Here is a 17,002-nt window from a genome sequence, read left to right on the forward strand (position 1 = left end):
ATCCATCTCATCCTGGGCACCCTTTTTTTGAACTATTACCATTCTGGCAGATAGTACAGAATAATAAAAACAAGGACAAATAGGCTGAAAAACAGCTTCTATCCCAGGGCAGTAGCTCTTTTGAATTCTACTGTATAATGCTGTGTTGGGGGTTTTGGGTTCAAAGTGTGGAGTGTGAAGGATGTGTTTGTTTATTTTCATGATCATGATATGCACTGAAGATAGTGTTTGATTTCATTGTACGAGGTGCAATGACAATAAAGTAAACTAAAAAAAAAGAACATCTCACCATTCAGTTATAATTCTCATATACCACTGTCAGAGTTACAGCTATTATTAACAAAGCCCACATCTTTCAAGACGTAATAAAATGGTATTCATCTCTTTGAAATTTTGTGACTTTTTCAAGAAAAGCAATACTTTAGTACAGCAGCTGTCTAATGATAAACGATTTAAGAATTTCTGAGTATTTAATTAGTAGCTGAGAATAAAAATAGAGTGAATTCCTTTTTATTTCATTGAAAATATGTGACAATCCCAAATCTAGAATAGATTGTGCTTGTTCAAGTGACTATTCTGACTTCCTCAAAAACTTTCTTCCAGAAAAGTGCAATTTTTTTTACTAGTCCATCATACATGATAAAAAATAATGGTCTCTCCAACATTTTGACGTGTAATTTGCAGTAGTCTAATTGGAATTGTGCCAATGATGTACCATCTTCCATTGCATCTCTTGTAAATGAGCTGACTGAAGTAATCTGATTTTCATAGTACCCCATATCTATTCATTTTCTTAAATCTGTATGCACTACTTTTTAAAAACCTACTTGGGGCAGGGGTGTGTGTGGGTGTGTGTATAAATTCCAATTCCAATAATAATTTACACATTTTTGAGATTGTTCCTTTAAGTTGGTAAAGATATTTATTAATTTTTCAAAAGTAAACACTGATCTGTCACCTCTTAATCCTTCTTATTCAAAGAGGATTTAAATTGGAGCAATGTTAGCCAATAAAGGTAGCAAGCTATTTGTAACTTAATCTCTTTATTACATATTGTTTTACTGTATTATTGTAAAAGTGATTAAGATGTCTCCTAGGCTTCAACTGCATTGACCTATCTTAATTACAAGTATAGGTTGTCCTCAATTTACAACAGTTTATTTAGTGACCATTCAAAATTACAACAGCACTGAAAAAATTGATTTATGGCGATTTTCACATTTATGACCACTGCAGTAATCTGACGGTCATGTGATCAAAATTTAGATGCATGGCAACTGATTTATATTTATGATAGTTGCAGTGTCCTGGGGTCATGTGATCACCTTTTGTGAACTTCTGACAAGCAAAGTCAATGGGGAAGCCACATTCACTTAACAACTGTGTTGCTAACTTAACTACTGTGATTCGCTTAACAATTATGGGAAGAAAGGTAATAAAATACAGCAAAATTCATTTAACAACTGTCACACTTATCAACCAAAAATTTGGGCTCAGTTGTGGTTGTAAGTCAAGGACTACCTGTATACTCTTTTTGGAATCTATTTATATTGCCTATTTTCATAAAAAACATTTGCACGAAAAAATTGCCTTGTGGATCTAGCTACCTCTTGTATGCTTTCCAGTTTTATTTTGCTGGATCTTCCTATATATACCAAATTGCCCTATCTAGATAACACTAATTCATATTTTTGATACACATTTTAGTCCTTTCATTCATAATTAATCCAACTTTCATTTCCCTAAATGTATTCACTAATTTCACTCCACAAACCCATCTTCATCCTGATCTATTACATTCTCATATATCTCATAGTTTCACAATCATACAAGATATTTAATAAACCACAAGCACAACAAAGCAGTTTTGTATGAATCATGCTCGTTTTAACACCCTGAAATATGGCCTCTGTAAGATATAGGGTACCTTGCAAGCCAACATATTCTTGCCTATACACAGTACCACCAATTACAGTGTATGCAGTTTACTGACAAACATATGCATACATGCATACAATATCCTACATCTTTAATACCAATATTTAATACTTTAATATTGGTACCAGTTATTGTTGTTTCTGTGAAAAACCTAAAGAATTTGATAATGCATACTCTGACATGCCTTATCTTCTCATATTGCTATATTGTTTTAAATATAGGGTTGTCATATCTGGATTGCATAAATTGGAATAAGCACTGGAGAGTAGCAAACCATTTTTGTTCTGAATCTTTTCAGAACTGTAATTTCTAAAAATCAAATACTGAACGTACAGGGTTGAATTTAATTAATTCAATTAAATTAATTAAGCAAATGTGGGGCTCACTCCTACTTCACACTGTGAGTACAAAGAGTAATGAGCTAAACTCTCTGAAACTCACTCCATTTGTATAAGTTCCCTTGTCTGTGCATCAGATTTTCTACCTATGTGACTCATAGGTGAATCTGAGTTGAGAACATTATAGACACCTGAGTGGAATTATTAAAAGTGGAGAATTCTAGCCTTAGAACATATTAGTAGAACTGAGTCAGCAAGGTGTGGTGCTGGAAGTAACCGAGAAAACAGTCACTGGGCAATTCACTAGGTTAGTAGTTGAAAAAGATGGTATTGCATGTTCATGCTTGCAATGCTCAAACTTGCTAATGTTACTAATATTTTAGAATCTATTCATGTGGTATAACTTGTCCTAACAGCAGTTCTTCTAAAGTATTAAGCTCAGGATTAATCTGCTACTGCCCTGGATTAGTAGAATTTTGGATGAACAATGAGTAGATGGAACATTTAAACAGGACAAATGATTCTTTAATTCTTTGATTTTTGTATGCGACCAATAACTTGCCATCTGCTAACAAAACAAATGACTCCATTCACATATTTGGACAAATACAAATCAGATTAACACAAATTAAATATGAGGAAATATGCCTTCTACTAAAGTGTCATAGGGAAGCTCAGAGCTCCATTGCCCTCTACTCACTCTAAAATCAGCAGAACATTGTATTTGCATGGTATTTATTTATTGATGTCTTTTAGCTTTTGTATAGTTTTAATCTTTGTAGGATTGTAAAATACCTGGGGTGGGTGGTCAATAAATAAAATTTACAAATAAATAAATAAATAAATTTGTTATCTTCTTTGCTTAATCCCTGTCCTGGCTCAACTGCCTAGGTTTTAAATCACTGCAATTATCTGATTTCCTGCCAACTAATCTGTGATCAAACATATTGAAATTTTACATAATTTGAGATTACCCATAGAAGTATCAGAGTAAAGGAATAAATACTATTTTAATACAATATAGCAAAGGACGATAGAAATCTGACTCCTGGGGTACCTCCAGTGGGTGAGGTGAACTTTGACCTATCAATTCTTCAGCTAACAGAAAATTATACAAGTATAAAACATGCTGCCTATGCTGTTGGTCCCTATCCTGCCAAGAATGTTATCAAATAGTGGAGTCTTAATTTACTATGAAGTGGGCAATTAAGAAAAAGAGATTGGTGGAGTCCCCCAATGTTGTTCCCCTCCCTCCAAACTACCAAATAACCATCATAGATTAACATCATAAAATATTCATCATTGTTCTTAAGTGGGATGGGGTTGAAAAACTTGTGAATTTTGACAGATGATGAGATACTTCTGTCAGTATTCACTGCAGGCTTTGCAAAAGCTAAGGGCCTTGGGATGACAGGAGCTAGAAGAGGTAACGAGGGAAGTGAGGAGCTTGACTTGGCTTTACTAGCATGTCAGGAAAATCCCCAAACACTGAAGGTTCAAGGTGTTATATGGTCAAATAGGAGAGATCCTGCCTCACAACCCCCAGCACCTGTCTGGCTCCTTAGAAAACCCATGTTTACCACTTTTTCAGATGAATGCTTAAAAGTCAGCCATCTTTAAAAGTAGGCCAGTTAACACTTGATAGGCAGGCAGGTGGTTGCTTGGTACAGTGATAAAACCTCCTGCCACTTCACTTTATATTCCTCTCCCAATCCTGATTCTGGTTAATAAGAAAATATTACTTTATGGCTGGAACAGCTAAGGACAATTTGAAAGTGCTTGAGATATGGGGGTTAGAATAACGATGAAAACAATGTCATGAGATATGATGGAGGGGGAATCGCTGATTGTGTTTTTACAATGGTTAGGAACAAGCTGAGAAGTATCACAATACGTCTAAGTACAATAATTTAACGTAGGGAAATTCTTCAAATGTTTATAAATGGACTAGTCAGGAATGTTTCAAACACGTTCTTAGAAGTTCACAAACAAGCCAATAATTTGAGCACTGATTCAGAGACTACAAAGACTCTAGAAAACTGCTGTAATTGTTAATGGCTCGTTCAGAACAGCCATCACATACTGTAATTGTTAATGGCTCCTTCAGAACAGCCATCAAGAACTGAAATAGACAAATCAGCACCCATAAGAACAAGGGCTCTCTTATGCTATACAAAACCAGCAAAATCAGTCCCCAAAGCAAGCGATTATATTCAGGAAATTACAACTATATTATAGTAGTGTTATATAGTATATATGATATAGTATTTAATATAGTATATTAAAATAATATTATAATATTCAGGATATTATTTTACATGTAAAATAAAAATTTCCCAAAGAGATGACTGTCTTCTATAGCAGGGGTCCCCAGCTGCCGTGCCGTGGCTGACTACCAGGCCATGGCCCATTCAGAACTGGCCACACAACTGGCGGGCAAGTGCACACACGCAGCGCCACTTGTGCGAGTGGCAGGCGCTTGCATGTGGTCCATTTATGGAATGGCGGGCACTTGTGCAACTCACACACAACCATTACCTCTTCCTCCACCAGGCCACCAAGCCAAAAAGGTTGCGGACTGCTGTTCTAGAGGATTATTTTCAAAAGCAAGGAGGATTTAATACCATTGTTACAATGTAGGCCAGTGCCGATTCCACAACACCACCGGTTTTGGAATAGCTGAATGTTGGATTCACGATGAATTCAAAATTAGAGCATGCTCCTAAAGCACAGTGAGTGATGCTAAGACATAACAGTTTTCAGTATAATTTACTAATATACAGTTTAAAAAAAATAACAAAGATACGACATGTATAACTAATGTAAAGTGAACAATTCACAGGGCTGCTAATAATTATAATGAATTTCATGCTACTTTATTGTGAAGTAGCTGTTTTGAGTGAAAGGATTAACTTCATTTACTGGGGGAATCTATAGTATCTTAGATCTTGTTGAACTATAGCACACCTTTGAACAATTCTAGCCTTTATGGCCAGGGAGGGGCCACCAATTATCATATTATCTCTGTGTTGTGGTAACGACGATTGTATTTTAGACACAGATAAGTTACTATAGTACTTGGATAATGTTGTTCATTTTTTTCTGCAATATCTCCAGATGTTCCAATTGTTCAGACAAACAGGCACCAGAATGTATTGCACAACAGAGATTTGAAATAAGCAAATGAGCAAATCTCACAAACCAAAATAAGGAATAGCAATTCTCCCACATGGAAGAAGTCACTGTGCTATTCCTGTGAATCGAAAGGTGAAGTAAGAAGAAAAGAACTTGCTGAGGTATTCATTTAAAATAAAAATTTGCTTATGATGCTTCAACAAACCAGATAAAGGAGACTGAAATTTAGTAGATGTATGTATATTACTATGAAAAATCAGCAGCGTTACACAAAAGTGAACGTAGAGGGATATCATAAAAAGTCAAGGGGATAGATGTGATTGTGCACTTGGACTCTCATGGCTTTTTAAAAAAATACCTGTGATGTGTATGGCAGATATTGAAATACATCAAGGCTTCGAAGTGCATGGTCACAGCCACAGCTCTATTTTTTTCACCCTTACCCAGACGTTTTAGAATACAATCACATGCATATTGATTCAAAAGTACATATGATTAATATGCTTAACAGTTATTAGGTTTATTCAGTGTACTAAGTCGTGGGTTGTTTAACCATGGCTTACTGGATAAGCTGAAAGTTACTAAGATTTCAAACTATGCTGAGCCAGATCTATACTTTTAACAACAGGATTCACACAATGTGCTAAGCCAAAATGATCCAAACCATGATGGTATGATATGACATATGAATCGCTGACTCAAATCACTGCTTCAACAGAAGGGGCGTTGGTACTTACCTGATACGCCCGTTCTCTTTGAGCTGCGAAGAGCATCCAGTAGCGGGTGGTGCTTCAATCTCTGCATTCATAGGCTGAGCTTAATTTTGAGGAACGCTCCTCCTCCTCCATGTGTCTCCTCCATAGCGTTCCCCAGTTTTGCGAAGACGAGAGGAAAAAAATTCGTGCTCTCATCCTAACTAACTAATGGTTCATTGGCCGAAACAAGACCCCACCAGACGGTGAAATTTGGGTGGGGCTGGATGCTCTGAGCAGCTCAAAGAGAACGGGCGTATCAGGTAAGTACCAATGCCCCTTCTCCTTAAAGCTGCTCAGAGTATCCAGTAGTGGGACATACCAAAGCTGGGCCTGTCCTACGGGAGGGGCACCGTCTGGTCTGTAGCCACCTCGGGTTCTCTTAAAAACCTTCTGTAGAACTCTTCTACCAAAGGAAGACTCAGCTGAGGCAAACACATCAATCTTATAGTGCCTGATAAAAGGTGACGGGGAGGTCCCCGTCGCCGCCCGGCAGATTTTGGTTATTGGTGCCTGGGTGGCCCAAGCTGCCGAAGTCACCGCACTCCTGCTGGAATGAGCAGTGATACCTCTGAGTACCTGCAAGGCCTGCGACTGGTATGAGCTGGCAATTGCCGCCCTTATCCATCAGCCTATGGTGGACGGTGATACTTTGTGCCCCTGCGTCTTGGGTTGAAAGGAAAGAAACAAGGCCTCTGACTTTCGGAAGGACTCTGTGCGTTTGATGTAAATGCGCAAAGCACGTCTCACATCCAGTGTGTGCCATTGCCTTTCCCTTTCCTGTGATGGCTTGGGGCAAAAATTTGGAAGGATAAGTTCCTGAGCTCTGTGGAAAACCGAATTGACTTTGGGCAAAAAGGAAGGATCAGGCCGGAGGACCACTCGATCAGTGTGAAATACACAGAGGTCTTTTCTAATGGATAGGGCTGCAATCTCCGATATCCTACGGGCTGATGTAATCGCTACAAGGAAGACTACCTTGTATGTTAGAAACTGGAGAGATGACTCCCTTAAGGGCTTGAAGGGGGTGTGTGTGAGTGAGATAAGGACTCTGTTAAGGTCCCAGATTGGGTACCGGTGAAGAGTCGGAGGGTGTAAATTGGTGGCTCCTCTAAGAAAAGTCCGAATACAGGGGTGATGAGAAAGAGAATCAGCTCCCTCACAGGAGATAACCGTTGATAAGGCTGCTACCTGTCGTTTTAATGTATTGGGAGACAGCCCCTTACTGAATCCCTCCTGCAAGAAGTCTAAAACTTGGGCAATGGAGGGGGAAGTGGGGTCAATTTGGAGCTTGTCACACCATTTACAAAAAATGGACCATGTGGCATTGTAGATTCTTATAGTTGAGGGTCGTCTGGCTGCTAGTATAGTGTCAATGACCCTGCTAGACAGGTTTTCCCTCTTCAGGCGGTCCTGCTCAACCTCCAGACAGTTAATTGGAGCCATTGGGGGTCAGGATGGAGGAGGGGTCCCTGGGACAGGGAGACCCAGTCTGATGGGATCCTCCAGGGCGGGGCCATTGAGAGACTGTGGAGGTCCGCAAGCCATGGCCGTCTGGGCCAGTAAGGTGTTACAAGAAGTAGCTCCGCTTTCTCATGAAGCAACTTCTGGATGACCCTGGGCACCAGCGCTAGAGGGGGAAATGCGTACAGTAGCCCCATGGGCCAAGGGCAACATAATGCGTTGTGATTCTCCGCCCCTTGTGATGGGTACCTTGAGAAGAATCTCGGGAGCTGGGCATTGGAGGGGGAGGCAAACAGGTCCACTACCGGTTGCCTGAGGATTGATGCCGCTTCTTTGAACAGGGATGGGTGGAGGCGCCACTCCGACTGGTCTATGGTAGCCCTGCTTAGCCAGTCTGCTTGGGTGTTTGATGATCCCGAGATGTGTTCTGTCCTGATGGAAAGGAGGTTGGTCTCTGCCCGATGGCAGAGGCGCTCGGCCTCCCTCATTAATCAGATTGATTGCCTGCCCCCCTGTTTGTTTATGTGGGCTTTGGCCGTCACATTGTCTGTGAGGATGAGGATGTGGTGGCCGCGTACCTGAGGGAGGAAGCTGCGAAGGGCCAGGTGCACGGCGTGAAGTTCCAGCCAGTTTATATTGCATAATCGCTCTGTCCCTGACCATCTGCCCTGTGATGTGAGGGACTGCACATGAGCGCCCCATCTGAACAGACTGGCGTCTGTGGTGACGGTAAGTCTTTGGGGCTCCTTGAGGAGGCAGCCCTTGTTGATGGACGATTTGCTCCACCAAAGGAGGGACGTGAGGACCCTTGGTGGTACCCTGACCTTGAGTTTTGAGTTGCTTGTGCCGGATCTCTGGTATGGAAGCAGGAACCACTGGAGGGATCTGGTATGTAGACGGGCCCAGGGAATAATGGAAATACATGAGATCATTTTTTCCCAGTAATTGAGATAGTTCCAGAAGGGGAACCCTCCTAAGACGCCTAATGGTTCTAACTGATTTCTGGATGCTGAGAAGCCTATCCGAAGATAGGAAAACCTTCCCTTTCAGAGTGTCAATGACTGTCCCCAGGTGGGTTATTCTGGTGGAAGGGGATAACTGGCTTTTCTTCCAATTGATAAGAAACCCATGTTCTTGGAGTGTGGCTAGAGTAACCTGAATATCCCTCATTGCTTGATCTTTAGAATGGGATAGGATGAGGATGTCATCCAGATAACAGTGGAGGCGTACTGGGAGGGTTCTGAGGTGGGCAGCTAGTGCAGCTAGGACCTTGGTAAAGGTTCTGGGGGCGGAGGCTAAAGCAAATAGAAGTGCTACGTATTGGAAGTGGAGGTTATTGTAACAAAAACGTAGAAATTTGTAATGGGAAGGTTGGATTGCGATGTGAAGGTATGCCTCCATGAGGTCAATGGATGACAACCAGTCCCCCTGTCTAGTTCCCAACAGGACAGATTGCAGTGTTTGTATCTTGAACTTGCGATAAACCAGATAGCGGTTAAGCCGCTTTAAATCCAGAATCACTCTCCATCACCCCGAGTGTTTTGGGACTACGAACAAATGGGAGTAGAAGCCCTGCCCTCGTTGAGACTGAGGGACAGGTTGGATGGCCCTTATGTCAATTAGGTGCTGGATGGCTGAGTCCATGAGGCTGCGTTTAGTGCGGTTCTTGGAGAGAGGACATGGCATAAAGAAATCGGGGGGAGGGGCGGAAGACTGGAACTCGAGGGCAAGGCCGAACCTGATGGTGTCCCTAACCCAGGCGTCAGAAGTAGAGGAGTCCCACTGGTTGGTGAAGGCTTTAAGATGCCCGCCAATGGGAATGGAGTCATATGGCCTATCTGGAGCGCTGGAAGGGCCGGCTACTTGATCCCTGAAAGGGCCTCTTGTAGCTACTGCCCCTTCTGTTTCTGTCAGATGAGTCGGCCCTGTCTGGGGGTTGACCTGGCCCGAAGGGAGGGGGCCTTTGATACTTAGGGGAGAAGGGGGCCTGGTAAAAGGGCTGAAAGGGAGCTCTACGAAAGGGCTGTGAGGTTCTAGATTCTGACCTCCAGGTGAGGGAGGGAAGAAATTTTTTCTTGTTGCAACCCTCCATTAATAGGGGGTCCAAAGATGGTCCAAACAATTTGTTTCCCATGATGGGAGCGGAAGCCAATTTGACCTTATTCTTAAGATCTGCCTGCCAATGTTTCAGCCAGAGCAGTCGGCGGGCTGTGATCTGTGATGTAATCGCTCTGGTGGAGAATTTAACAGTGTGATAGGTGGCAGTGGCCGAGAACTCAGCTGCGGCCATGATCTTGGCGATGTCCTGATGCGCTCTGACATTGGACGCTGGAACGTGTTGTTTAAGCTGGCGGTGCCAGCGAATGGATGAACGGTTGAAGAAAGAGGCGGCCATGGCCGATCTGATTGCCCAGGCATCCAACTGGTGTGCTCGGTGCAAGGCCAGCTCGGCCCGCTTCTCCTCCAGCCTCAGGGCCTCCAGTGCATCACTGAGGGTGGAGGAAGAGGCTAGACCCACGATGGGCTCATCAACCTTGGGGGTACCCAATAAATTGGAAAATTCTGGGTCCAGATTGAAAAATTTTTCATCATGGGCTGACAGGGCAGGGGGCGCTGCTGCAGAGGCCAACTGTTTAACCACCAGGTCAGAGAAAATGGGAGGAGTTGGGATGACTTCGGCCTCCATTATGGGCTGTTTAAAGATGGAGTCCTCTGGACCTTCTGGAGCAAGAGGAGTGGGATCAGAGGGTGACTGAGTATTTAGGCCTGAAATATTCTTGGCCTTGAAAAGAAGGGACTTGAATAATTGTGGCTTGAATAGCCCCACAAAGGCGGGTTGGTCGGGAGTGAGACTCTCATCCTCGGACATCTCCCTTTCTAATGGGTCCACCTCAGAAAAGGGTTCACTGTATTGCAAAGACCCCAAATCAAACTCCTCTTCATCCCTGATTAGATCTAGGTCCCCTTCCTCCTCCTCCTCCTCCTCCTCCTCCCTTACTGTAGGGGGAAACTCCTCCTGCAGGGGTACCTGTCCATGGAGCAGTTCCGATCTGGGAATGGATCTTACGGATTGAGACTCGTGTTCCGAGGCTGCCATGTAGTGCCCAGGCCTGGCTATTTGCTGGAGTCCAGCTGCAATGCCTTGGTTCATAGCCAGCTCCATCCAGGATCGTAATTTCTCTGGGACTTCCTCTATGAGCGATTCCTCTTGGCATAGGCCAGCAGCAGTAGGCATGAAGGTGGCTTCAGGGGCCCTTCTAGCCGGAGTTCCAGTAATCTGCGCCTGATGGCCCTGAGAGGGCGAGCTGCGCCTGGATAGTGAGGAAAAATCTGGAGGGGGGGCAGATGTAGAGGGAGTGGAGGGTGGGAGGACTGTAACAGGAGCCTCCTTGGAGCGTCTGTTGATCTCCTTCTCCAGGGCCCTATGGCGCTTCAGGGCATCCCTCTGGGAGGCTTTGGAGGTCTCCTTAGCCTGTTTGCGCAAGTGATGGGTCTTAGATTTAGCCTTCAGAGAAGATCCCCTAGAAGTATTGGTCTCACAGCAAACTCCAAGACCAATAAACACAGACCAAGGCTCCCAACCAATCAGGATGAAGAAAAAACCATTCTGGCACAGCAGTAGGCTAGCCCCAAATTTAAAACTGAAAGAACTGTAAAAGTCTGACTCACAGACGAACACAATACAGAAGCCTGATGATGGCAGATGAGATTCTGCCGAAACATTGCTACAACTTTAAAAGCACAACTATAATGACGTGGGAAAATACCCAAACAAAGCTGAATACTATTCTTTCTCTCTCTCTCTCTCTCTCTCACACACACACACACACACACACACATATATATATATACATATCTCCCTCTCCACTCCCCTCACAGAGGAAACCTATTCATTATAAACCTATTTATTACACTGATCTGAAGCAACAGTAGCTCTTTCATATGAAAGAGATTCTAATTCCTAATTTAAAATACAGTGTTTTCTTAGATTTTTGTTAGTTTTGCTTTTTGAAGTTTTGGGATGGGGAGAATTATAGAAGACTCAGTTTTGGCATTTTATATTATTTTTCTGCATTAGTCCTTCACCTGTTTCTAGAATCTATGTGTGCTTGAAATAGCCTTCTGATCTCAGTATGCATGAAGGGCATTTTTTAAGGAAAGAGGATTAAAGAAAGGAGTTACAAATAATGAGAGGCAACTCCTCCTTCAGCAAGCCATCAAATGATGGCTCTGCATTCATTTCCTGACCCTTTTTCTCATTTCCTGTTCTGCTATATACTACATTGGGAGGGGGGCAAATTGGAGTCTGCAGCTGTTTTACAAAGTAGAATTAAGTCTTGCTTCCTGTCATCTCATATTAGTTAAAGAGTACTATATTCAACAAACCAAATTCTTTCTCAGTCATTCCTGTAATACAAAAGAGAAAATCCATACGTATGTATTTCTCTCTGAATTCCTATATTACAAAAGCAATGATATTTAAAAGGGGTTTTGTACATTGTAGATTCATCCAACTGAAGTGAATAAAATCAATTGACTTGTATTCTCCCTAGTACCAAGTCATAATTAGTGGATTATCTTGACAATATTGTCAATACAATTCAGTATTGTATTCTTATCTGACAATGAAACCTTGTTTGCAATCTCCTACTAGTTGCTAATGGTGTCAGCTCCTCATCTGTGTATGACTTCCTTTGTTTCCCATTGAGCTATTCACTTAAGAAACTATCACAGGAATCAACTATTTTAAACAATCCAACTTTCCCTTTTCAGAGGTTGTTGAGGATAGTAAGAGCTGCAGTTGCAGGGGGCTCTGAAGGAAATGGATTCTCTGGACCTTTTTCAGTCATGGTTCAGGCTGAACACAGTCATAGAACTAAATCTACATTGATTGCTCTTGTGAATGAACTAGGGCAGTATTTGTAAGACTGCAAAGGCCTCTCCACATGCACCAGCAACTGAAAGAAAAGTATCTTTCCATGTCCAATTTGTACATGTCATTTTAGGCCTCTCAGTCATATATCTCTTGCAGGATCCAATCTGGGTTGTCACCAGGACCGAAGGTTTAGTCTTCCAAGCTTCAGACTCTTACTGGAGCACATCCTCAGGGAACTTCTCTCGCACCAGAATCTGTCTCTTCTCTAGAACAGTGTTCTTCCTGATAGTCAGGCTCTGACTTTGTTAGTTTTTTGCAGTGCCATTAAGACTTGGCTATTTTGGCGGTCCTTTGGACCCCAGGGAACCATTTTACTCTCTGCAGATGACAGTGGTCTTATGGTTGCTTGTTGTCATGTGGTAGGGTATTTATCATATGGTTATTAGCTTTTAGGTTTACACTGTTACAATGTTTAGTTGTAATATTATTGTTTGGAAATTTATAAGCTATTCAGAGTCAGACATCATTGGAGGGGCATGCAAGTAAATTAACAATTAATAAAATATAACAACATCTAATTTCAATAAGTGAAAAACCAGTGTTATTTTCTCTGACAATTATGTCAGTTTTCTGATACTAACTAAATATGAAAATAGATGGGAGTGGCACACAAAATATTATTGGCCCATTCCCAGCTCTGAGTGTGTATGAATCATCAGGTAGATTTTTGTACTAGTTCCTGCTTGCCCACATTCGTAGTTCACAGGATTTTCCCAGGCATCATTTTAAACTATTTCATCACCATATGACTCCATCTAAATGTAAGACAATAGAATCATTGGGAAATCCATTAATTAACATTTAGGTATTTTCCCCTTTAACCTTTTAATAAGATATCAGAAGACATCACCTGAAAACAGAATATAAAATAATCTTATGGAATGGAGTTATCAAACCATTGCACTAATTCTCTGTGCAAGACAAAATTGGTTCAAGACCTTACAAATAGAAATGTACATAGAGAAATATCAAACAAACTGACATTTTTTTTCAGAAGAGAGGGACATGAAATAAAAGTTATAATAAAATGAATAATAAAGAGATCATGAGAATACAGCATTTACCTTTAACAATTTATAGCAAAACCTTTGTCTATGTAGAGCATCCGAGGCTCTGAATAGATTAAGGCTAATGATTGTCAGAGTACTGGATTTTCTTCTGAAAGTTTACAATATGGAAATGGAAGAGTAAGAATTGAACTAGAAAAATGCAGCAGTGCAGAACAAGAAAAAGACAAGATATGGATGCATATTTTTATTTGATAGCCCTCTCAAAAGATGTCATTGGGTGGTGAACATTATAAAACGATAAAATAAATTTAAAGCAATTATAAAGTAAATATATATGACACTAAGTAAATACTATGGATGGTAATACACCCAGGAAACAAGTCCCTTAATACACTTGGTGCCCTAGAAAGACCCCAAAGTAACTCATCCCCAAGCCTTGAAGGGCTTTGAAGATGATAACCAGCTCCTTGAATTGCCAGGGAACACCCTGGCAATCAATACAGTTCACAAAAAAATGGGATGTTATGTATCGGATATCTGATACCCTTTACTACCTGTGCAGCTGCATTCTGTACCAACGGAGTCTTCTGGATGTTCTTCAAGAGCAGCCCAATGTGGAATGCACTGCAGCAGTCTGTTGCATATTGGACTTACAAAATAAATGTAATTTAAGAATGGCAGAACTCAAAGAGATGGCAGCTAGCATCAAACCAGGGTACCCATTTTTTTAAAATAATCTGACAACGCAATTCAGAAGTTGGAAGTATTCAGCAGAGTTATGTAAATAAAAAGGGGAAAGGAAGACTCTAAGTTAATGATAAACATCCAGAAGACAAAACTAATGCCAACCCCCACTCTTTCTGATTTTAAACTTAACGCAGAAATTAAGGTGGGAAATAATTTTGTTTACTTGGCTAAAGAACAGATAAAGTGAAGAGGGAACAAATTCTAGGAAGGGAAGCAGTGACAAACGCAAACTTAGGATAAGCCTATATTTACAACGAGGTAGATCAGAATGGTAAAATTAATACTGGCACTCCAGTAGCAACACAGGACCGTTAAAGTTGGACATTGAAAACAGCTTTCCTGGAGAGAAAGAAAATTGGATCCCTTCGAATGATGGGTTTGGGTGGGATGGGATGGAAGAGGCTACATCCCTGGAAGAGCGACTTGTTACCAAGATGTGGCCAAGGTCTCAGAGATACTTGTACACGGAACCGCCAGTAATCGAGCCAGACCGACTGGCATCGAACTAATCTGATCGTTACTGAGCTGGAACATAGACACCGTTCATTCTATTGAGACTTACTCCAGTGTAAAAGTGATGCAGAGCAACTCTTTCGACCGACAGGAACGGAACTAACCCGGGCATTTAACCTCGCTTGCGGCCGACTCTGAAGGAACTTCCAGCGAACTCTTAACAGCGCCTCCCCTCAAGTAAGGGAGCGCGCAAGGGGACCTTAGCCCTCGGAATCTTTTTTCAGCTCCCACCGCATCACCTGCGGCAACCCTTCGAAGGTCATCTATATTTGCTTGCAGCTTTATGATTGGATCAAGTCGACGTTCTCGGATGTGATGATTGCTTCAACGGGTTGCCACTTCTACCCTTTGGCCACTGGATTGGGTCAGGCGTGGTCACGCGCCACAAGTTGCCATGGTGACGTTTGGAGGTGGGCACGTAGGCGGGAAGGGATAGTTGCTTGCGTCTAATTGGCCGATCATCCGAGATAAGAGTTCCCCGTGATTCGCCTTTATAATTCTTCGCGCCGCGCCCCCCTTCAACGAAGTTAGAGCGTGTCACGTGAGGGGAAAGGGTGCTTTACGCCGCGGGAGCGAAAACGAGCGCGGAGCTATGAAGTACTACGAGGTGAGGGGGTGCAGTTGGCGTCCGAGGGCATCGCGTGGGCCGACGGGGGAGGGGGTCGTGCGGCAGCGGCCACCGGTCAACGGTCGGAGAAGAGGAGAATGAGGTCCTCGCCCTCTGACCTAAGGCAGGTGGTGGGTACCACGCACGCGTGGGATTCCGCTTTGTACAAAGCGCGAGAGGGAAAAGTACGCATGTGTAGTATCTGGAGCAAGCATGCGCTGGGAGTTGGAGGGAACGAGGATGGGCTTTTCATCGACTTTGAAGTGTGGGGTAGCCGGTTCCGTTGGCCTGTCCTCTGTGCTTCTGCAGGGAAGTGGTCCATTTCAAGCCCCCACAGGCTGCTGCTGCTGCTTTGTGAAGGAACTCTCCAAAAACCCTACACACCTTTTGTGTCCTTTTGGAGTATTTTACCTCCGTTATCAGATCTGGGTCTGATTTGTGTTCGCTTCCAAAGATACTCTGAATTTTCCTTGGGGAAGAGAAATGCTCCAAATCGAAGGCTTTCAGACTTCTTCAGATGGTGGCACCTGTTTAACTAGCAGAAAAATAAAGACGCTTGACTAAGAGGCAAAGCTTCATTTCATAGAAAGTTGGCTATGTCCAAGTGGATGGGTTTTTTGTTTTGCCTCAGGCTGTCCTGGAACCCCATCAAGTTCTTGCAGACCAGTTTGAAAAACCCAAGTCCGTATTACTCTCAGATTGACATGGAAGCAGTGCATTTCTGCATATATTCTTCGATGCCTTTCCATTTTCTAAAAACATAAAAGTTATCAAGATATTTCAGGAGGGTGATGTTCAATGAATGGTAGTAGTGAAGTGTCAAATTGAATAGCCATTGTTCAGTCATGTTCAACTCTTCACAACACCATAGCATGACAGGCCATTCTGCCCAGGAACTGTTTCCAGGAATTTTCTGAAATTCGCATTTGTTGCATCAATTACATTATCCATCTCATCCTCTGCCATCGCCTTCTCCTTTTGTCTTCAATCTTTCCCAACATATCCATCTTTAGAAATCTTAATTTTAAAATAATTTACAATTATTTTGTGTGTGTATATTTCTATTCATATACTTCCAGTATATCTGGGTTTTTTAAAATCTCCAAATCTCTCTGCTGTTTCTTTAACAGACTTCTTGTCTTTTCTGTTGCTTTTGCCATGATTCTAATTACTCAAGAGAACCTAAAAGTCATTAGGCAAGGCAGCTTTAATATGTTAATATTTTGGCTTGCTCAGTTAAACTGGTATTGCAAACCTTACTATTAGTTCATCTATGTACAAAGTTAATTATGTGTTACATTGCTTTATGTTATTGAACATTAAACATAATACTTTTTTGAGTATATCATTGAATTGGAACCTTAACATTTCCCAAAGATTTCCAGAATTTCTCATAGTTTTGATTATGCAGGAAAGTCTTAATTTTAAGCTTTTATAACTTTTGATGTCTTCTTTCATATGACTAGTCACTGAGCGGAAATACAGATATTTAGGATAGTGGATGTCAATTGACTGGATTCCTTAAAGGTAAAAATAATATGGAAGAGTAGAGCATTTTATTT

General features: G+C 41.9%; 2 protein-coding genes across 2 annotated transcripts in view; one reads left to right on the plus strand and one right to left on the minus strand.

The window, feature by feature from the left end:
* DNAJB1 (DnaJ heat shock protein family (Hsp40) member B1) overlaps positions 1-15,085 on the minus strand; it is a 33,325-nt gene extending 18,240 nt beyond the window's left edge. Inside the window, exon 1 of the mRNA XM_026696256.2 lies at positions 14,883-15,085. The gene's annotated coding sequence lies outside the window, so the exon portion shown is untranslated. The remainder of the gene's footprint in view (positions 1-14,882) is intronic.
* Positions 15,086-15,356: 271 nt separating this feature from the next.
* TECR (trans-2,3-enoyl-CoA reductase) overlaps positions 15,357-17,002 on the plus strand; it is a 43,933-nt gene continuing 42,287 nt past the window's right edge. The window contains exon 1 of the mRNA XM_026696255.2: positions 15,357-15,440. Coding sequence (XP_026552040.1) covers positions 15,426-15,440 — 15 coding nt within the window. The 5' untranslated portion in view covers positions 15,357-15,425. The remainder of the gene's footprint in view (positions 15,441-17,002) is intronic.

The sequence above is a fragment of the Pseudonaja textilis genome, chromosome 2 (genome assembly GCF_049901715.1).
Source record: "Pseudonaja textilis isolate UNSWEBS1 chromosome 2, rPseTex1.2, whole genome shotgun sequence".
Taxonomy (NCBI): Eukaryota; Metazoa; Chordata; class Lepidosauria; order Squamata; family Elapidae; genus Pseudonaja; species Pseudonaja textilis.